The 23,628-nt window shown below is 41.7% G+C and overlaps 1 protein-coding gene across 3 annotated transcripts in view; it reads right to left on the reverse strand.

The window, feature by feature from the left end:
- Positions 1 to 23,628, reverse strand: part of PAPSS2 (3'-phosphoadenosine 5'-phosphosulfate synthase 2) — a 79,839-nt gene that overhangs the window by 14,955 nt on the left and 41,256 nt on the right. For all 3 annotated transcript variants that reach the window (XM_057531411.1, XM_057531413.1, XM_057531412.1), the window contains exons 2-7: positions 13,807 to 13,924; positions 9,698 to 9,933; positions 7,966 to 8,104; positions 7,296 to 7,414; positions 7,050 to 7,163; positions 4,672 to 4,783 (exon numbers count right to left, since the gene is read on the reverse strand). In XM_057531411.1, coding sequence (XP_057387394.1) covers positions 4,672 to 4,783; positions 7,050 to 7,163; positions 7,296 to 7,414; positions 7,966 to 8,104; positions 9,698 to 9,933; positions 13,807 to 13,924 — 838 coding nt within the window. The remainder of the gene's footprint in view (positions 1 to 4,671; positions 4,784 to 7,049; positions 7,164 to 7,295; positions 7,415 to 7,965; positions 8,105 to 9,697; positions 9,934 to 13,806; positions 13,925 to 23,628) is intronic.

Below are 23,628 nucleotides of genomic sequence, written 5' to 3' on the forward strand. Positions count from 1 at the left end.
TCATAAAATCCCACAACCTGCTCTGGGAGCCTCATAAACAACAAGGAAGATACTGTACACAGAAAGTATGAGTTTCCTCACTCAAGTAACTCCTTTGTTTCAAAGTTCACAGACAATAAGAGTAGTCCAAGCAAGCCCTGTGCAGAGAGCACTGAACTCAAAGCCAAGCAATCTCCTATTTACTACCTGTGTCACTCACCTTCTCTGTCCTCAGTTTCTCCACTTGGAAAATGGGATCATAAATAATATGTATATCCCTGCGTTGCTGGGAAGAGGCTTTCTGTGGATAGCATGACCACACTGCTTACAAAGAGTGCCTTGACCAAAATAAAGTAAAACAAGATGCAAAGCAAAAGGCGGGTTGGATGCTGGCGGAAACCCAGCTCTGCCTGCAACATGCTTGCGGTGCTGCCTTCCATCAATTACTCTGGGCTGAAATCCAAAGAATACTCCACTTGCTTGTTGCCATTGCCTCCTTTGGTCCACTAGGTTCCAGCGCAACGTAGCCTTTGATCCACCTTCATCTTGGCCTTGAGTGAAAATCCCAACTAAGGAAACAGCACTACCTGACAGGTTGTCAAGAGACTAATCTGTGGGATGTTGTGGGAGTTCTACCGAGTAACAGTGCCAACTGATCTCATACACCTGTAGCTACAACTCCACACAGGTAAAAGCAGATTTACTGGGGTTTCCCTATCATCTTAATCAACTTTTCTAATACATAAAATTATCCTACAATTTAACTCTGTGCTGAAATAGCCTCCATAGCTTTAAACATTGACTCGGGCTTTCGGCCTTTTTCTATCATGTGCTTCGGCTCTGGTGGGAACCACCCTGATTATTTTACTGCAGTATAACTCTTTTTGGAAAAGAGTATCGTAGTGTTTTAGCCACAGTTAGTCCAACACTTAACTTCATGTTTAATTGAATAATCTTGCTTTTGCTTTAAATAATTTTCAAGCCTGTTGTTTTAACCTTGTAGCTATGCTTATCATTTGTTTGGGACTATTTCTGGGCAAAAACTAAAATACTTTATATTGCTTAATTAGCCTTTTTCAAGGAAAAACAACAATGATGAAAACAATACTCAAGATAAATGATATCTTCAGAATTTTACCTTCTTCTTCTGGTACAGTGCAGAAGTTTAGAATTGCAGCGAGTACGTGTTTATTCCCAGGTTTATAACTATCAATCGTCATAGCTTGAAATTAAATTCATGCATAATTACTCATCACAAACGAAGTACAATTATCCACAATCCAACCAGGTGCATCCACTTTAAATTGTATCTAAAATTGATTTATCCTTCATCAATTAAAAATGTTTTATAAATGCAATAGAAAAAAATTTCCAGATTTGTGAAACAAAATGGGGACCAACACTCAGTAGAAGTAATTAACAGAGAGGATCATAAATTTTTAAAATCTCAGGAACAAAATGTGCAACAGAAATTTAGAAACAAGTTTAATTTGTTAGCCAGATAAAACATTATAAACAACAGCTGCATCTGATCCAGAAATTTCCTGTTACTTGGACTCCTATCAACAGAGGAATGCAGCATTATTCTATTCTAACTGGTTGGATCATGAACTGTTAGCAATTCCAACTGGTTCATTTAGATTTTTTTTTTTGGTTATGTCCTTACCATTTCTAGTTAATATAACATATCTAATTATAATAATTTTACTACTTATAAAGTTAAAGTACATACCAGGAAGGAACATGCCTAGAGAAATACAAACACAATTAAGAAACATATTGTTTTCAACTTTCCACCAAAATAATAGTAAAGCAACAATGACAAGGAACAAACTCCTACTTTGAAGTTTCATACATACAACATACAAAGATACGGAGCTTTTTGTTACTGCTATTTCTAAAAATAGAGCATATGTGACAGCGAAAAGCTGGTGAAACCAGAATTTGTATTGAATACTGTCCAATACAATCCAAAAGCATTTTTAAATAATTATGTTTTTAAATAATTATAACATATGTCAATAGCCCCTCCAACTTAAGCAAGAAGTTGTCTCTTACAAATATGTGACGTTATAACTACTGTCAGATGATTCCAAACCAGGCTTTGGGAGGTATACAGGCAAACTGCTTTAGAACGTCCTAGAATTCCAGATGTTTACAGGACATGAAAGTATGCCCATCCCAGGAAAACCTGGATTTGAATCCAGGCTTCAAGTGAGTTATTTAACCTTCCCAATACTTATTTCCTCATATGGACAAAATACCTTCACAGTGGTATTATCTGGATTAAATGTGATGTCCTATGTCAAGCACCAGGGTCAGAACACATTATGTGCTGAATAAATGCTGGCAGTATATAGAAAAGCTCTCAAGCCCTGCCTTGGAAAGTCAGAGCCGCAGAAGACTTGCCATTAAATGATCAGGTCTCACAAGGCTGCTATGTCTTAACCCTACTTGGATGCCACCAGTCAAGAACATAAGCTTGAGGTTCCATTTTTAAATTTAGATGTGACATTTATCATTGGAGGATCTATGACAGCCCCCCCAAACTATATATCCAGTGATAAATAAAATAATAATAATACACTGACATGAAAATAGATCCTTGAGTAATATAGGGAGTAACTCACACTATATAATCATCAAAAACACTAAAAAATGTTTGATTTTGCTTTTCGACTGAGTAGACTGAGCTAATTTTATTTTATTTTTTTACTGTGGGGGAAATTGTGAACCTTTGAGAAAATTAAAACCAACAAAATACTTTTGGGAGACAGGGTCAGAATAGAAACAATTTTACCTGCAGATTGTAGGTGATCAAGAAATGTGCAATTGTTTAATGGTAGATGAAAATGGCCACATGTCTATGGCTACAAAAATTATTTCAAATTTTCAATGGTGGTGACTCAAACTTCATAAATTGGTTAAAATTAAATGATATCCATACAAATGATACCTTGCCCAACCTTCTGATACAGAGAGACATCATTTTTGGAATTTAACCGTGTCTACTCAGTCCAAAAGCCATTGAGCCAAGCTCTGTCATGAGACTGTCATGGTGTGGTAGAGGGCAGTGTTTCAACCGGCTTTCCCTAGACACCCTCAGGGCTGCTGTCCAGGTGGGAGAAAGACTGAGCCCACTTCTTCCAAAGGAGCAGTTCCATTTTCATCTGTTGTATATATTGCCTCAGATTTCACTGAAATAGTTATGACTTGAAAAAAAAAAAGTTTGACAACCACTGATGTGGCGGGAAAACCCCTCCGGACTAGCATTCAGAAGATGAACTGCACTGCCTGTCCCAGCAAGCTCATATTTGTCTTCATTATCTATCTCCAGCAGCTAGAACAAACCCTGACATCCGAGGACACTCAATAAATATTTATTGGCTAGCTGATGAACATCTTATCTGTGCTACTTCCAAACGGATGTGACTAGAGATAAGCTACTTGGTCTGTTCAAGACTTTGAAGTCCTTTTAATTTTATGCAGTGAGGGGGTTGTTAATATATGGAACATTTACTATTGGACCAGGTACTGTATTCTTTTAAACATTCAACATCCCATTGAGGTAGGTACTATTATTAACATCCCTATTTTACAGATGAGGAAACTGAGGCCCAGAGAGTTTAAGCAATTTGCCCTGAACCCAGACAGTTTGGCTCCACAGCTCACTCTTATCCACTATGATATTCTGCCTCTACTTAGGTAGAGGTGGGCAGCATGTTACATCCCTGGTATGTATTTTTATTAATTGACTTACGTAGGAATTAAGGAGGCTTCTGGAGGGTATGGGGAGTTTTGAAACCTAACTACAACTGGGGTTGCTTTACGCCCCATTCCCCAGACAGAGGCACAAACCTAGAACATGAACATCTTTCTCAGGAAAGAACATCTGATTTGATTTTTCTTCCTAGAAGGTTTGCAGCCCTGCTCAGTATTACAAATTCAGTATGCCTCTATCCTATCCCTCCCCCACTTATCAGCTATTCCCCAAGATCTTGAAATAAATAAGTTCTATTTGATAAGGTCAAGACAGTTCTAGGAAGGAAATGATCAGAGAAGGATCTGGAAGTTTTCTGAATGAGACATCCTTCTAACCTTGACAGGAGCAGTTCTCTAAAAGCCATTCAGCTTCTGCTCAGAAAGCTTCCTTAACACCCCCTATTAGAGTTTAGTGGATGAAGCCATCCTAATATATTTCATGTATGGGCATGAATATCGACACTTTATTATCCACCAAGGAAAGCAGCTGCTGCAGTAATGTTTGCTGGAGGATGGGAGGCATCCTGTAAGTCAGCAATGAGTGCTGAGTTCATCCTGGCTTCCCCAGGATGGTCCAAGCAGCTGCCAATGGTACTTCTGACTGTCCACTGCCTTCTGAATATCAAGGCCAGCAAAGGGCAGGTGGAGGTGAAGAAGACTTAACCTTCTCTTGGCTTTGTCTGCAAGTCAAACCTTTATTTTATGGTGCCTTAGCTTTAAGTAATCAATAATCCTTAGAGGATGACCAAAAAAAATCCTAAAAATGGAAGTTTATACATAATTGGACACACCATAAATAATCGAACTATTTTCACAATAGGATTTACAAACCAAGGATTAGCATTTCTTGTTCCTGTGAAAACTTCTGAGAAATACTTTTTTCTTTAATAATAAAGAGTAACAAACAAACGAAAAAACAAAAACCCATACCGTCTAGCAGGGTGCCAAAGTGTATAACCTGCAAGTACTCCTTTTCCCGCATAAAACCTTTGAGGGGAGTGGCCCAGCCTTCACTCAAAACTTGGACCCACTGAAGATCCAGCTGCAAAACACAAAAAAGCAGGTGAACATTTCCATAAGCTCCATTTTCCAGCCATCTGGCCCCAGGGCAGTCCATTCTTATTCAGTTGACAGGAGAATGAAGGCAGAACCTTTTATGATTTAAGCATTTCCATATGTAATGCTGACCCATGATCTAGGGGCTGGAGAAGTTTGAGTCTAGAACTTTCTGTGGGAGAGTGGTGAAAAGATTTCAAATTGGGATGATTTCTTTGAACACTTTAGGCTGTATCTATCCTTACAATGTGCAACTGTGTTGAAGATTCACTGTTCATTCTTTTTTCCACAAAAACTCTGGTTTGGCTACATTTTTTTCACCAAATGTGTTAGTTATTTGACTGAAGTGAGCAAACCATTGACACTAAGATAAATGTCCAGGGACTTCCCTGGTGTCACAGAGGTTAAGAATCCGCCTGCCAATGCAGTGGACACAGGTTTGAGCCCTGGTCCGGGAAGATCCCACATGCTGTGGGGCAACTAAGCCCGTGTGCCACAACTACTGAGCCTGCGCTCTAGAGCCCATGAGCCACAGCTACTGAGCCCGCGTGCCACAACTACTGAAGCCCGTGCGCCTAGAGCCCGTGCTCCACAACAAGAGAAGCCACCGCAATGAGAAGCCCACGCACCACCACGAAGAGTAGCCCCTGCTCGCCGCAACTAGAGAAAGCCCACGCGCAGCAACAAAGACCCAACGCAGCCAAAAATAAACAATAAATAAATAAATTTTTTTAAAAAAAGACAAACGTCTAAAATTCTTAGCGTGATACTGACAGGCCTTCAAGCTCTGGCCCCAGGGGCTCATGTAGGGATGTCCACCTGCCCCCATTCCCCACCTGGGGGCCTAGTCACCCACAGTGCCAGACAGTGTGCAGTCTGAACACACACGTGGTTTCAAGCCCATCCTCCCCTCTACCTGAAAACCCTGTTCGTCATTTAAAACCCAGCTCAAAAAATAAAAATAAAAAAATAACCCCCCCAAAATAAATAAATAAATAGATACAAATAAAAATAAAACCCAGCTCATGGGTCACTGCTCTGAAATCTTTCCTGTCACCCCTAGGATCAAAAGAATTAATCGTTAGATTCTTTGAAGTTCTTCTGTACCTTGCAGACCATTTTGTTATTGGAACTATTATTCCACACTGTAATTATAATTATGTGTTTCTCACCTGCCTGGAGCATTGGAAAACTCAGAATTTATTGTGTTTATAAGTTCGTCATGACTTACTAAAGCCTGGGTCTTCATGAGCTGAAGCACATTCCCAATGTACTCTGCCTCTTAAAAAAATGTCCAGGGGCTTCCCTGGTGGCGCAGTGGTTGAGAATCTGCCTGCCAATGCAGGGGACACGGGTTCAAGCCCTGGTCTGGGAAGATCCCACATGCCGCGGAGCAACTAGGCCCGTGAGCCACAACTACTGAGCCTGCGCGTCTGGAGCCTGTGCTCCGCAACAAGAGAGGCCGCGATAGTGAGAGGCCTGCGCACTGCAATGAAGAGTGGCCCCTGCTTGCCGCAACTAGAGAAAGCCCTCGCACAGAAACGAAGACCCAACACAGCCAAAAATAAAAAAAAATTAAAAAAAAAATGTCCAAGGTTTTAATGGATACCAAAAGGTTACCAGTGAAGACCTGATCACCTTATATGAACCAACTAACACTAACCAGTAAACAGGCGAAGGCATCTGCAGGGCTGTTTGCTGGGATTGCATCGTAACATCTTCTAGGTAGCAAAATCAATGCAACCAAAGCTCCCTCTCCTCAGACTGGACTCTCCCTGATGAGGGAAGAGTGGGATGTGCAGAGCAGGAAAAAGATCAAGGCATTCATGTCACTTTAGATCAGGGTTGCTTCTTGTTTTCTTCAAATTCCTTCTCAATGGTCCAAGAAACACCTGTATTCTGGACAAACTATTTTCTCAGCAACTGCCAACAAATAATTACTGCCTAATGCTTGCACGCTGGCATAACTGAAGGTATAATGACAACCACATAAAACTGTCCTCTGCAAATATAGAAGTTACGTTCCCAGTCTGCCTCTGTACATGGCATTGATCAGCTGCCTTGTGGCAACACTTGATGAGAGATTTTCTTGAAGAAGAGGTAAAAAAAAATTGGCAAAATTAAGTGTTTTTCTTTATAGGCATTGCATTTTCCTTATGCCTACCTTCCTTATTCATTAAGAGTAATTGTAAATGGACTATAATGACTGACATTAAGCCTAAGTCTCCATTAGCCAGTGTGCACCCTCTTACCTTGGTAATTGATAACGAAGGGAGCACTTCGGCCTCAGCTCGGACTTGGTCGAGTTTGTTTTCTGGCACAAAGAGTTCGTGGATGCCTTTGATTATAGTGTGGGGTACAATGTTCTGAAATGAAGCAGACTTGGTAACAGTTTGGAATGAAAACTATAAAAAGAACACTTCAGTAAACAGATGATCTTTTATGACTGTATAAAACTATTAAAAAAAAAAAAAAAAAAAGACGTTCAGTCCACCCACCTGCTCCTGTAGAAGTTCCACCACCTGCTGCACACAGTCGCTCACCGAGGACAAATTGGTTTTAAGCACAAGCTCAGGAGTTTCAGGTTTCTCATAATCGGAATCAATACCCGTAAACCCTGCAAGGCAGAAGGCTGAAAATCACATCTGCACCAACAGAACAATCTTTTTACTCAATAAGACATGACACACGTTGCAATAATGTTTTCAACCGCTGTATTCAGATTAAAACAGAAAAGGTCAAACAGCTATCCTTGCCCTCTAGCCATAGATAAGAACATATACAGCTGTGTTGTCAATACAGAAAGCCCCGATTATCAACAAAATCTGTCTGAGTCCAAGCCCTCTGCAGCGGATTAGAATGGAAAAGGAAAACAAGTAGGAGGAAAACTGAAAGATTCCTCCTCCACACAGGCACATACACATATCCATTTTAGTTCTGTAAACTTGATTGCTTGTGGCTGGGGTGATAGTTCTTGAAAAATACAAGCCCACATTTTAACTAGCCCACGGACATATTGAAGATATTACGGTTTGATAAAAAGTTGTGTGCACTATATGCAATTTTGGAAAACAGTTTTTGAAACTTCAGACAGATTTCTGGGCACAGACTAATAAGAATTGGTGGCATAAGTAAGTGGCAAAGATACCGCTGAACTGGCTCTCCTACCTTTGATCTCCCCAGCTCGGGCCCGTTTGTAGAGACCTTTTACATCTCTGCTTTCACAAATGTTTAGAGGCGCATCTACAAATATCTCAAAGAATGGCAGTCCTGCAGATTCATGGATTTTGCGGGCATTCTCACGATCCTGGAAAAAAATTACCTTTAAGAATGTAAGAAGAGGGACTTCCCTGGTGGCGCCGTGGTTAAGAATCCGCCTGCCAATGCAGGGGACACGGGTTCGAGCCCTGGTCCATGGATGATCCCACATGCCGCAGAGTAACTAAGCCCGTGCACCACAACTACTGAGCCTGCGCTCTAGAGCTCACGAGTCGCAACTACTGAGCCTGCATGCCACAACTACTGAAGCCCACACGCCTAGAGCCCGTGCTCCGCAACAAGAGAAGCCACCGCAATGAGAAGCCTGTGCACCACAACGAAGAGTAGCCCCCACTCGCCGCAACTAGAGAAAGCCCATGCGCAGCAACAAAGACCCAACACAGCCATAAATAAATAAATTAATTAATTAATTAAAAAAAAAAAAAAGAATCTGCCTGCCAATGCAGGGGACACAGGTTCAAGCCTTAGTCCGGGAAGATCCCACATGCCGCAGAGCAACTAAGCCCGTGCGCCACAACTACTGAGCCTGTGCCCTAGAGTCCATGAGCCACAACTACTGAGCCCACGTGCCACAACTACTGAAGCCCGCGTGCCTAGAGCCCGTGCTCCCAACAAGAGAAGCCACCACAATGAGAAGCCCGCGCACCACAACAAAGAGTAGCCCCCGCTCACCGCAACTAGAGAAAACCCACGTGCAGTAACAAAGACCCAATGCAGCCAAAAATAAATTAAAAAAAAAAAAAAACTTGGCAAAGAAAAAAAAATTAAAAAAAAAAAAGAATGTAAGAAGAGGTTTCATAATGAAATTCTTCATCACAAAATACTGTGTGCTCTGGTCGTCCATGACCTTAAGATAACCCTGGGGTTTGAGCTCTTCAGAGGTGTCAGGAAACTAGCCCTTTAGAGAAACTCCAGAAATTTCACTCTAGTAAACAACTCTCCCAAGTACTTTCCAAAAAAAAAAAAAAAGCGAACAAACAAACAAAAAAAAATGGGAAAGAATCCCAACCAAAAGACAGGGCTGGCAATATAAGAGCATTTCATTCAAAGGATGTGTTCAAAGTACATAGTGTCTTTATATGTAATTCACAGAAATTTCCTGTTTTAAAACAAGAGGAGTAACACTCCACCTCGTTGATTTCAACGTTGAACACACATAACCTGATGCATTGGTGAGGAACTGCTGTTTTCTTTAGTAAGCTAAGCTCTGACTTTTTGGAGAAATACTGGCTTGGCCAAAAAGTTCGTTCGGGTTTTTCGGTTAAGAGGGACAGGGAAACCCGAAGGAACTTTTCGGCCAACCCAATAAAATTACCGAGCTTTGGAAATTTTTCTTGTTTAACTTTCTCTTCCTTTCAACTCTGGCCAAGTGTACCTTACCATTGTGAAAGTGGAAGGGTTTATGTCACCTGGTGCCCTCGCATCTGGAAACGAAGGGACTCTCTTTATATAACCAATATTAAAGAGAGGAAATTAGGGAGCAAGTGGGGGAGGGAGAGCCAGTGGGGGAGACTGAAAGTATGACATTCCTCTGTCCTCCCCTCCGCTGGCTCCTCATCCTGGCAGCTTGAGAGCACCGGCGCTGTGCGTGGCAGTTGTGTGCGTTGCCAAAGCATTTTACCTTTGCAAAAGGAGAAATGAAGCTGGTAATGCAGACCAGACCAGCGTCGGCAAACAGCCTGGCCACCTCAGCAATCCGGCGGATGTTTTCTTCTCTGTCCCAAGGAGAGAATCCAAGGTTTTTGTTGAGGCCATGACGGACGTTGTCCCCATCGAGGGAGTAGCAAGGGATGGCGTGGGAGACGAGATTCTCCTCCAGAGCAAAACTGATCGTTGTTTTTCCAGCACCAGAGAGACCTGTTCAGAATGGGCAAGACAGAACAGGCACTGTCTCTGACTGTTTAAGATAATAAATCGTGCTCTGAACCTAATTGTGAACTGATCCTAATTTTTACCTAATTCAAGCATAATTAAACCCTCATTACAATCACTGGATTGACCTCAAATCAAAACCATTCAAGTCTAGGAAAAGCAAAGTTTACTACAAGTCAAGTACTAGCATTTCTTTCAAATCTTGAAATAACTATTTGTCCCTTGTTAGGATTATAGCCTTTCAAAGCAAAAGGGGTTCATCAATAGGGAGACCTTGGCAGGCTATGTATGGTCCTTGGTGTGTTCTGCTTCTGAGATGGGCTGGGACCTGGGACCCTTTACCAGAGTGCTTGCACCTGGACAAACGTCTCCTGGAGCAACAGAGTACAAAGAAACTGTAAGGGACTAAAAATACCTGCACGCGGCCACAGCTGGGGCAAATTATAAACAATAAGATGCAAAAAGGCCAGAAACCAGCTGCCATTTCTGGGGTGCAGGGAGCAAAAGCAGGGTACTGCGCATGATTCCTGCACACGGCACCACCACCAAGGGGGTCCGCCGACCGCCTAAGCCGCCCCTCCAGCCTGACCACCCATCTGCCCCTACTCGCATCCCATTTAAGGAACCGGTTTGCCCCACCTCAGGAGTGAGCAAGAGCAATTGCTTCTTATTTTCGCTCCCTCATGCTGCAGCATGGACCTCAATAAAGCCTTGCCTGAACTCCTTGTCTGGCCTCTTATCAATTTCTCTTGATTAAGGAGTCCAAGGACCTGAGTTGGTAACACTTTGCCCGCAGAGTATTTGATAGATTAGAAAGTTGTGCATACAAATTCAGATTATGGCTTCTCTTGAAAAAAAAATCAGAGGCTCCGGCAGTGGTGTCCTCATATCCCCTTATGAGAGCAATCAGCTGGAGGGAGGGACAGCCAGACCTTGGAGACTGGGAGGCCCACCTCCCTTGTAGGTGCTGCTAAGCACCCATCTGACAAGAGAACCAACATACTCTCCTTTTGGTTTTCAAGATTTTCCAAAATGATTCTCAAAACATAAAGATGGAGAACCACCGTCAGCTACGCTGTAGATGTAGTTAGAGTTGCCATGTACTCTTAGGTGTCTGGAGTCTTTACATGAGAGTGGAGTTACAAGGTGCCTTTTACCATGGCTTCAAAGCACAGTGATTGGGAACACACACTATAATTTCTACATGAGGGAGAATGTAAGGAGAAAGGGAACGAAATGCTACCCGCCAAAATTACTTAAGAGCTCAAAATCTGAACCACCCTGGAAAAGGAGCCCTCTAAAAATTCAGTTGTTCTAAAGATCTCTGAACCTGAAGAAAAATGCAGTTGATGCTAAGCCACTGTCAGACAGCACCCAGAAGAGGAAAAGTCAGGACAGGGGCAGAAAAGAAAGTCAAGAAATTGTTAATACAGAGAAGACAGCAGGGGGAAAGAGGAAAAAGAAAAAGTAAGAGTAAAGAAGGGATGCAGGAGAGACTTGGAAAGAAAGGTGATATATGAAAGGTAAACAAGTATTTTCCATATTTTTAGTTATGTTTTAAAGTCATGCCCTTGGCTTTGACAGAGGATCATTAGAAGAAATGGCTACGTGAAGAATGTGTTGGCAATCTTTGTAAATCAAGGCATTGTCTATTACATCTTTATGTATTTCAGTTTCATTTGGATAGAAATTAATGTGATAAATTCCTCTTAAAAGTTATGTCCAGTTGTGGGGTAGGAGAAATGGGACTCCTGAATCTCTGGTACGTTCTCTTGCATCAGAAAATGAGAGAAACAATAGAAATTTCTAACACAGTTAGCTGTATTAAAATAGATCATTGGAACATTTATTTTAATACATTGACGTAACACCAATTACATTTACTGAGAGTTTTACTAGGGACCAGGACTTGTGCTAAGTGCATATATGCTTTATTTCATTTTGTTCTACCTATACCTCTATGAGGCAGGTATTATCTTTATTCTCATTTTACAAATAAGGGAACCGAGGCTTAGAGAGGTTGGTTGGCTTGTCCAAAATCACACAGCTAATGTAGGTGAAGCCGGTACCCAACTCCAACTCTCTAGATTTGAAGTATTTGGTTTCTCCTGATTTGCCTGGTCAATATCCAACATCTGTAATATGATAATAAAAAATAAACTAGGGGGCTTCCCTGGTGGCGTAGTGGTTGAGAGTCTGCCTGCCAATGCAGGGGACACGGGTTCGAGCCCTGGTCTGGGAAGATCCCACATGCCGCGGAGCAACTGGGCCCGTGAGCCACAACTACTGAGCCTGCACGTCTGGAGCCTGTGCTCCGCAACAAGAGAGGCCGCAATAGTGAGAGGCCCGCGCACCGCGATGAGGAGTGGCCCTCGCTTGCCGCAACTGGAGAAAGCCCTCGCACAGAAACGAAGACCCAACACAGCCATAAATAAATAAATAAACAAATACTTAAAAAAAAAAAAAAGTAAAAGTCTATAAAAAAAATAAACTGGGAAAAGATGACTTTTTGAGAGTAAGAAAAGACAGAGGAAGTATACCCTTGAGATTTTTTTTTTTCTCTTCTACCTGTTCTTTTTGTCTTTTCAAGGGTGTTTTACATTAAGAAAAATGGACTCTGTGGGTATGTCCTGATTCAAAATTTGGACAAACACATGAAGGCAAAACATCTCATGAAGGCAAACACATAGCAAGAGGAAACCGTCTGGAGCACGCTGTTTTATTCACTGCTGCACGTCACGTCTCTCAGAGGAAGCGGGGGAAACATCAGGAATTGCGGCAGGTGAATCTGCCTTCTAGAACACAGCAGCCTCCTTGCCCTCTGTCCAGCCTCACCCTGGAAGCAGGGAAAGTTGTTCTTCCAGGGATGAATGAAACCCGGAAACCAAGGGCAAGTGCCACAGGCACTAGGAAATAACTTGAAAGAGAAGAATGAGGTTGCTTTAGACAGGAATAGGAAAGACTCAGAATAGCAAGAAAGGACGCAAGGCAGGTCCTCGCTTGTTGTGTTGTTTAGAACTATCTTCAGGTTAGAATAAATTAGTATTTGTGAGCAAACAGTAACACGTAAGTTGATTTCATAACCTGGATAAACATATCTTTGCATCTGAGTTCATCTCCATATGAAATATTATGTCTACGACATGAACCTGTTTTTTTCTTTTGAGTCCAGCCTATGTCGGACCTGCATTCCCAGGAATCAAATTCCTCTACCTTGTACTCAAGAGTATAAGGTAACAGCCGAGGACTAATTCCAGTTCTGTCACTAGCCCTTAGCTTTGACAGTCTGGGGCTATAAAAACACAAGAAAAGGGAGATTCATTTGGTCACCTCGGTGGGAATGAGTTCTTTTTTTATACACAAGGGACAAGACTCAGCTACACAGAAAACATTAGTTTTGCTTCTTGCAGAGATTTTAATTTTTTAAAATAAGTAAAAGAGCTCCCTAGAATATTAAAACATCAGAAAAGAATAAAGAATATCTCTAATGGACAGCCAAATTGCTTGATGTCAAATTAGGAGAGCCCCATTCATAACTGCCAGTAAATGTGTTTGGGCATGAAATTAAGAATTACAGAATTCCTTAGAGCTGAATGGGAATGTCATAATCAACTTGTCCCATCCTTTCCTGCCAAAGAGGTGAAAACAGAGAACTAGAGACATTCCATGACTTGATGGAAGTCCTATTTCTCACTGATGGGTAGAGTTAGGACTAACACCCAAGCTTTCTATTACAGCTCTCAGCCTCCTTCTAATGTTGAAATACACATGTAATATGCATGTGACACTATCTTCCTAAAAATTGTGTGTCACCATCAGTTTTCCATTAAAAAATATATAGATCTCAACACAGCATACCTGTCAGCCACACGGTACATCCTCGGAATCCACCCCTTGTTCCAACCACCTGCCCTCTCTTATTCCTGCTCACATGATGCGCCTGATACACAACATTGGTGGATTTCTGCTGGGTCTCCTACAAAACAGGAGCAAGCGCAATATTCAATTAATAAAATAATAAATCTCATATGTATACATATAATAAAATAATAAAATAACAGATTACATAAATAGTCTTCCCTAACAGAAACTCCTTTTCTTATAATTGGCATACAGAGTAACATTAATTAACTCTACTAATTTAGAAACAGACACTGCCTTTAGCATACTCATCACCGCCCTTTGAAAGTATAATTTGAATGAGGCAATTATTGATGCAATGTAAAAGTTCTGGTTCCATGACATATTAAAATGTGTACCTTTAGGTAATGGTTAGGGGAATGTCTTTGTTTCTGTAAATGCATGTTCTTCCCAAGTCCCATGGGCATGAACTGAAAACAGCCCAAATACTCCAGCCACTGAGGAAATAATAGGGTGAGGCTGGTTGAGCTCCTCTCTAGAGAGCTGGGAGAGGCCCCGATCACAGAACAAAGGGTTAGAGGCCATTATACCCCTCCTGCTCCCACCCAGACACAGACGTCAGCAACTTGAGAGTTGATCCCCGAAATAGGACTCCTTTTTCACAAGTACTGAAATCTGCTTCCACTTTCCCAAGGGTCAGTGTATGAACTTTTTAATCTTTCAAAAAGGCCTGAAGAAATGGAAATGTACCAGTTATTAGTCTTGGAGGCTAACTCAAATCTCGAATGTCTTTATTTTGGCTGTAATAAAATCAGCCCCGTGAGGGCACAGATTATCTGATCCTGACCCTAAACTCTGACTGGAAGGTACATGTCTGATGAATAAAAAAAGGTAAAATGAGTCAATAAATACAGTTAGTGGTGGACATTTAAAAAAATAATATGTGAAGATGTGATCCAAGGGGGGAGGGGGTGGGTCAGGGGAACCCATAATGATGGTTAAATAAAAATAAAAAGGTTGAGAACTGCCCATATGTGTCTCTGGTATGGTAATTAAATTTCTAATGACAGATGTAATCCAAGTGGCTGAACTGTAAAAATCTATGAAGGCTTTTAAACACTGTACATGTATACCCACCAGAGCTAAAAAAAAAAAAAAAGCTCCAATATTCTTTGAGCAAGACCCAGAGAGTCTTAGAAAACTCTGGGTCACATGAGGGCAACTTTTACATTCTGGAGCAAATTAAATCACCTCTTTATGCCTTTCCTTTGGGAAAAAAAAATCAAGGGGAATACAAATAGGACTGTTTGGAGGCTTATATAGATAATGGATGGGAACGTGCTCTGTAAATGGCCAAGTTCCCTACAAATGCGGATGCTGACAATGATTATTCAGTGTATAGCTGCAGCAGGAGAGCCATCTGGATTAGGATCAGGAAAACCACTTCAAGACCAAGGAGGAAGGAGCCCCCTGCTGGCCCTTGGGGGCTCAGAAAGGCAGTGCACACCCGTGGGGTGGGCCTGCTAGTGAGGCACAGAACCCAACAAAGGGGCCAGCTGGCAGGGAACAGCATTATCAGTGTCAGCGGGAGCCAAGAGGTAGGTGTTGAAAGCTGGGATCGGCTGGGTTAAGTTACCTAAAACTCTCCAAGGCTAGACGCTCTGATCATCCATCAAACAAACCTGGTCAGAACCCAAGGCTTGGAAGGGGTCGGGACATAGTAGACAGCAGGGGTGGCTTGCACGAGAGGATTCATAAAGGGGGACAAATGAGGCTAGTCCATGAGATATTCTAGCCATATTTTCCCTGCGTGAATAAATCCCCTGAAGGTATCCTGAGTCTTTTGTGCCAAGTACACTTTATGGCTCAAGGATAACATTAAAATTTTCTTTCTCTCCATTTCCTTGTTAATCACTGCCATTAAATTCAAGAACACTGTGTGTGGATATCAGGCCCACAAGTCAGTTCATCTGTTCGTTCATTGATTCTTTCGGTAAATGTTTATGTAAATGAGCTCCTACTAAGTGCCAGGGGCCATACTAGGCACTGGGAATATAGTACTAAACAAAGCAGAATTCCTGGCAACATTTTAGGGGGAAATACAGACAAAAAGATCAAGTAACTGGGCCCCTCAGAGGAGAGGGAGGGTCTCAGACATATATCTCTCTACTGTATGAAGTGTATGGCTGTTAGCATAACTGAAGCCATCTTGGGCCGTTACAGTCTCTCCTGTTCTTCTGCTGACCCTGCCAGGGACTGTAATGTAAAGTGAATCACTTCTCTGTCATCGAGGGCTTTGTAGTTAATACATATTGTTTAATAATCATTAGAACCAGGTGACCTCTCCTCTATGCCCTGTTAGTCCCCAAACAATGACGAAAACCTTCACTGACGTATTCCTGATGCCCACGAAATTCGTTACCCATTCGTAAGTCTTGACATAGAAAGGCACGTCCTGTTTCCAAGTACCTACCCCCATACTCTAGGTTAATATAAAATTGTCCCAGTGGCCCCGCGGTGGCACAGAGTACAGCTGTGAATGTTTCTGGATGGTTGTCGACACAATCCTGATCCCATCCTGTGAGTAAGTTACCCCATAATGAACTGATCCATTGATTATATGGAGTTGCCTGCCTCATTTTTTTCAGTCTCAAGATGCCTTCTTAGTTCAGTGGGCACTATGTGTTCCCTCCGTCCTCTGACATGAAGATATATAAAGAATACCTGCAACTCAATAATAAAGAGACAACCCACTTTATAAAAATGGGCAAAAGATTTGAACAGTCACTTCACAAAGGAAGATGCACAAATGGCCCATAAGCACATGAAGAAGGGCTCAATGTCACTAGTCATGAGAGAAATGCAAATTAAAACCAAAATGAGACACTACTGATAATATCTAAAGTCAGCAAGGATGGGCTCTCATATGCTTTTGTTTGTTTTTTAATTTTAATTTAATTTAATTTTTATTTATTTACTTATTTTTGGTTGCACTGGGTCTTTGTTGCTGTGCGTGGGCTTTCTCTAGTTGCGTCGAGCCGGGCCTACTCTTCGTTGTGGTGCGCGGGCTTCTCACTGCGGTGGCTCCTCTTGTTGCAAAGCACAGGCTCTAGGTGCGCAGGCTTTGGTAGTTGTGGCTCATGGGCTCTAGAGCGCAGGCTCAGTAGTTGTGGTGCACTGGCTTAGTTGCTCCGCGGCATGGGGGATCTTCCTGGACCAGGGCTCGAACCCATGTCCCCTGCATTGGCAGGTGGATTCTTAACCACTGTGCCACCAGGGAAGCCCATGTGCTCTCATATGTTGATAGTGGAGGTGTAAAGTGGTCCAACCATCTCAGAAAAAAGCCTGGCAGTTTCTTATAAAGCCGAACATTTACCTCCCTTCAGGACTCAGCAATTGCATTCATAGACATTAACTCAAGAGAAATTAAAACTTATACCCACAAAAGGACTTGTACAAGAATATGATTAGCAACTTTTTTGGACAAAAACTGTAAATAACCAAGTGTCCATCAAATAAGAAAATAGATAACAACAACAACAAAACAAAACGCCCAGATTATAGAATACTCTTCTAATGGAATACTAATCAGCAATTAAAAGGAATGAGCTACTGATATATGCAACGTGGATGATAATAAATGAAAACATTTTGCTGAGTCAATGAAGTCTTACCCAAAAAACCTACGTGTGATTCCATTTATATGACGTCCCCCATCAGGGAAAACTAATTTGCAAAGTCAGAACAGCAGTTGCCTCTGGGTGATGGCAATGCTGTACGTCCTGATAAGAGCTTGAGGTACACAGGTGTTTGCATTTGCCGGAACTCATGGAATGTACACTTAAGATGGGTATTTCATTACATGTACGTTTTACCACATGCAAAAAAAGAACCATTAAAAAAGAAAAACTAAGCAAATACGAAAATACCTAATAAGATTCAGGTGGTGGGGGACTTCCCTGGTGGCACAGTGGTTAAGAATCTGCCTGCCATGCAGGGGGACATGGGTTCGATCCCTGGTCTGGGAAGATCCCACATGCCACGGGGCAACTAAGCCCGTGAGCCACAACTACTGAGCCTGCGCTCTACAGCCTGTGAGCCACAACTACTGAGCTCGTGTGCCACAACTACTGAAGCCCGTGCGCCTAGAGCCTGTGCTCCGCAACAAGAGAAGCCACTGAAGTGAGAAACCACCCCCCCGCCCTCCGACAGCAACTAGGGAAAGCCCACGCGCAGCAACGAAGACCCAACACAGCCAAAAAAAAGAAAAAAGAAAAAAGATTCAGATGGTGGAATGATATCGTTCAGCACAGCTGCGTTTGTGGAAAAGGGCTCTGATCCCATCACAGCACGTTTGACTTAAGGGGCTGCTGCCCACCTGTGCACGTGAATGCCACCCAGTGCTTAATTTGTCCACAGAGATGGGTTTTTTTCCTCTCTTTTGGCTGTTCCTTCTCCCTAGAGGCTGAGATCCAGAATAAACTCCAGGCTTTGCTAGTCTTCTGTGGAAACTTTGTTATGATCTTGTTAATTGCCTCCCCAACAAGCACTTGGTTTTCCAAAACCATCAGCGTCCACCGGAAGGAACTACTCTCTTACAGTGTGTAATAGTTAATCTCTGAACTTTTGGTTTTTATTAACTGCATCTTAATCATGGGTGTTTGTCCAGATTTTCTATCACTTCAACAATGTTTTAAACAAACAAATAAAATCTTTTCAGATGGCCAGGTATTGGGGTTTTTTTGTTTGTTTCAGGAAGATATTTTGCTTCTTATTTATCTCACATTTACCCTTGATTTTCTCCAAAAGGCAAACAAATAAAATAGAAGCAGATGTTTTGAAGGATATTTGAACTGCAAAGGGGTGAGGCAGCCGAAAACTTTTCTTTTCCTTGTGGAAACCCTTGCTTCCTTCTTAAGAGCATATGGTGTTCTAAGCTTCGGAAAGAAAGTGGCCGTCAGAAAAAGGATTCTCTCTACGGAAAGCAAAGCACATGTTAAAGAACAAATGCTTGCCTCCCTGTGAGTAGAAAAGGAGCACACAGACGTCCACGGCACCTCGTCTAACACTGACACTTAACCGGAAGTGGCCCAGAAACCACAAAGTTGGTGGCATACTTCTATTCTGGGTTCCTAAGGAAAAAAAATGCAAAAATCCCTACCTTCTTCCAGGTCACTGACCCAGAAAAACTCCCAGGAGTCGCATGAGGATGGGTTTTGGCGTCAAGCAAATAGGGGTTTGAAACCCTCTTCGTAACCTACTTGCTCAGTGACCCTGGGCAAGTGATAAACATTGTCAAACCTCCATTTCCTGTTCTGTAAAATGGGGCTAAGAATAGTTTCCTCATAGGGCTGCTGAATGGATTAAATAATTTTCTATATAAAGTATCAAAGAAAATACATGACAAGGTAAGATGTTGAGGCTCATGAGGCCCAGGAGGCATTAATCTACTCTGGAGACATCATGGTAGTTTGAGGCCTAAGTCACCCAGATTTAGAAGTGTTCTAAGGCTTAGGTCCACTCTAAGGCAAGTCTGGGGAGGTGGGGCTCATGATCAAGTCAGACAATGGATAGGAAAGCAATTTTGTAGTGGTGAAGCATCACAAACACACATGCACACGCACGCACGCACAGGAGCACAGGAGGATATTGTTGCCGTTCTGATTATCATTTTCTTTGACCCAAAGCCCAGCCAGTAACATGCCTCTCCAAGGTGCACCAGTTTGAAGCCTCCTTGTTCTACCCACCCCACACTTACTGCTCTCCTGCTGGCTGTCTCAGTCATGAATGCTTGGTCACCGGCATGAGGATGGCCTTTGCCCCAGGTTAGCCTCATGAGCTATTAAAGATGGGACTTTATCACCCAGCCTAGGGTTGCAGTGAGTTATCTCTGCCAGATCCACTCCTCACTCCCATCGGAGATGCCTAAAGGGGAGTATGAAGGAGCTTCTGGAACTCAGGGTGGGATAGCCTAGGTCACGGCAGGCCTTGGTTTTGCGTGACTAGAAGAAAAGATGCTACGTGGGGAAAAGACTTCAGATGATTTCATGGCGGGGCGGGGCACCCTTGGAGCCAAATCAGAGCCTGTGCTACAGTGAGTAGGCTTATGAAAGAGAGGGCGCTGGAGGAATGAGGAAGCTGGAAAGCGCAGGTCAGTTTACGAGGTTCTCAGTGCTCAAAGGCTTTTGGTGTGTGCCTAATGTCTTCAATCAAAAACAAGTAAGTGGATTTGAATTCCCTCTACACCCTCCTGCCTCCCCCGCAGTGCAAACAAATCCACTTTCCTTCTCTAATGACAACTCTGCTGTTGCCTTTGAATTTGGCCCTCACTGCTGTTGGGCTATGGTTTCATTGCTGTCTTGCTAATTAAAAGTGTCCCAAACCTCCCTGACCTCGGTGTGCAGTTTGAAGATTCATTTAAAGGTTTGTTTGCAGAAAGCAGCAACCTCAGTAATCACCCTCTCAGGCTCATGGTAGGAGCTCCATTCTCACAGCCATTATCTCACTTAGCGTTCAAAGCCCGGGAGCTGAGGAGACTGCGCGTTGTGACCCATTTGCAGATCCTTAAACTACTGGCTGAAGTCCCACACCTGCACGATGCAGAACACACCGCCAGGCTTCCTGACTCCAAGTGCAGGTCTTACTCCTGCCCAGACAGAACTCCTAGTTTTCAGTCCCAGCTGCGGGACCTCTGTGTCACGGCTTCCTCATTGAGGACTAAATGGTATCATGCATATTATGGCTTTTGATACTACATAAAAATGTAAACAATCAAAAGCTCATTCTCATTTCATTTTCATTACTTAACCTGAGTAGCTTCAAATGTTTTACCATTACAAATATCTATTTATATTTCTTTCCTTTCAGAGTATTTCCTTGGGGTCTATAGCCCAAAGTGAAACAACTGAGTATGAAAAGTTATAAACTATTTTGTAAGTCTCATTATGTATTGCCAGTTCATTTTCCAGAAAGACACTGCCAAGTTACCAGGCTACCACAATATACCTGTTTCTAAATATTCCAACTAACTTGTTATGTTTGCAGTTTTAATGTTTTTTTCCCCCTAGATTACTTCGTACCTATTTAGTTACTGTAAGAATATGTATTTTTCCATGTTGTAAGTTACTTATGATATTTGTGTGTTTGTCTCTTTTGGTATTAAGTAAGGACAATCTAGGCAATGACCTCATCCACTTTTTAAAAATGTATTGTGCGCGAATTCCCTGGCGGTCCAGTGGTTTGGACTCTGAGCTTCCACTGCAGGGGGCACAGGTTCCATCCCTGGTTGGGGAACTAAGATCCTGCATGCTACGCGGTGCAGCCAAAAGCATACTGGTACTTTTTTCTGTATTTTGTATAGTAAAAAATTTATTAATTATAATATACACTTTTTGTTCACTTTCCTTTTGATATACACTTTATTATATATCACATATATTATCTGTAATATGTTATATCATATTAAAGGGTATTTTAAGAATATATAAAAATATTCCTGTTGTCTTTGATGTCTTCCATTTGATCATTCATCATAGCTGAGCCAAATATGTTCTTTAGACATCTATTTTGATATGATTAAACTATGATTAAACTATTCTATTTGGATACATCTGACATTTTAATAATGTGTCATGTGCTTACATGGGTCAATTTTATTTCTTTTCCATCATTATTGTCCAGTGATCTCAAAATATGTTATAATTCATTTCCCTATTACTTTGAAAATCTTTTAGTAGTTTGAATCTATTTCTAGAATTCTTATATATTTATAATTCTTATGTATTTATAGTTTATATATTCTTACGTATTTCTACAGAATTTTTCTACTTTTAGTGTGGACACCTATGGTACTGATAGTTGTTGCTCTGTAATATGTTTTAAAATTCTGAAGATAAAAAGCTCTTTCTTGGGAATTCCCTGGCAGTCCAGTGGTTAGAACTGAGTGCTTTCACTGCTGGGGCCCGGGTTTGATCTCTGGTCAGGGAACTAAGATCCCGCCAAGCTATGTGGCCAAAAAAAAAAAAAAAAAAAGCTCTTTCTTTAAAAGTGTTTTTTTCAATTTTAGTTTATTTTAAAACACATTTTTCCATGGAAATAAAATTATTCAAGTCTTGCTGAGAACATGCAATGCCTCACTATGATTTCCCCTGCTAGTCTCGCTAATTCTCAAAGAACATCAACATCATAATACAGAAAAAGGAATCATTACCTAAAGATGTTCATAATAATATTATTTAAAAGAGAAGCCATCAAAATTTCCATCAATTAAATAGCTTATGGCATATCCATATGCTGAATATGCACATCTGTATTTATTGACCTAAAACTATATCATGCTGTATGCCCAAATGCGAAAACAGGTTACAGAGGAAATAACATAAATCCCGTTCTAAAAAATATATATCTATATGCCGGACCCAGGGAACCCAGGAGCCCGGGCGCCAACACCCCCCCCTTGTCGCCCTCTCGACGCCGCGGGGACAGAGAGAGGCCTGCGCCACGAGGGGTACAATTGTTAGGAGTTGCCAATCGGGCAGGGAAGCGCACTGGGCGGACCGGGCAGGATCCCTGCTCTGGCCTGACATCATATTTGACGTAGCAACCACGTTATGTCATTTCCCATTCACCGTGAGAAAAACACCACGCCAACTCCAAGGGGCATTCTACCAAATAACTGATTAGTACTCCTCCAAAGCGTGAAGGTCATCAAAAACAAGGACAGTCTGAGAAGCTGTCACTGTCAAGAGGAGCTTAAGGAGACATGACAACTAAATGCAATGTGGGATGGGATCCTGGAACAGAAAAAAATATTTGATAGAAATTAAGGAAATCTGAAAAAAGTATGGACTTCAGTTAATGATAATGTGTTTTCAGTTCCTTAATTGTAACAAATGTGCCACACTAAAGTTAGTAACAGTGTAACCTAAGTGCAGGATATATGGGAATTCTGTATCATCTTCTCAATTTTTTCCATAAATCTAAAACTGTTCTAAAAAATAAAGTCTATTTTTGAAAAGAGTGCATTTTTACAAGATTTGGCAATAAACAAAACACTATAAACCACCTTGGCTTCTGCACTGCTGGATTCTTTATCCTTCCTGATCACATTTCTTAAAATCACTGACTCTCTTGTTTTACTTCTAATTTAAGGATTAAAATTACTTGGAGTTATTTGAGAAATCCTTTTATAAGCACATCATGGAGTAAAGACGAAGGACAGAAAGATAAATAGGTAAGACATTGATAAGAGTGAAATACATAGATAAGTTGTGATATACCCACATTGTTTATGGCAACATTCTAAAATATTACAAGAAAGAAAGATCTTGGTTTTAGAAGAAACTGATGAAACCTAGCAGTGCCCTCTTCTGAGCCCCTTTTGTCCCTCCAAAATGGAGGTGAATTAATTCTCTTTCAGCCTCTTTCAGCCCTCTTTATGTTCCCAAACCTCCTGTTATGACACATGCACCCCTTAATCTTCCATATGGAGGGATGTGAGTAAATAACATAAAAAAGGAGGAGGAAAAAGGAGATCTGAAACTCCTTAGGGGAGAAAAAAAAACCCTCAAAATGGCTATGTTTTTTTGCTTCAGAAGCAGGAAAAGTGGAAGAGAAGCGATTAGATGAAGTTTATTGCAGGGTAAAAGAGTTACTATTTTTGGACCAAAGAATCCGGAAATTGCATACTGTCCTAGAGTGGACCCAGAATGGAGAAATATGTGGCTGGAAGTTGGGGGTGTATGTGTGTGGAGTTCCTTCTCAGGACCTCCAGGAGAGGGGTTCACACACCCACAGATGCTCACAAATCTTCACACCTGG

The sequence above is a fragment of the Balaenoptera acutorostrata genome, chromosome 16 (genome assembly GCF_949987535.1).
Source record: "Balaenoptera acutorostrata chromosome 16, mBalAcu1.1, whole genome shotgun sequence".
Lineage (NCBI taxonomy): Eukaryota > Metazoa > Chordata > Mammalia > Artiodactyla > Balaenopteridae > Balaenoptera > Balaenoptera acutorostrata.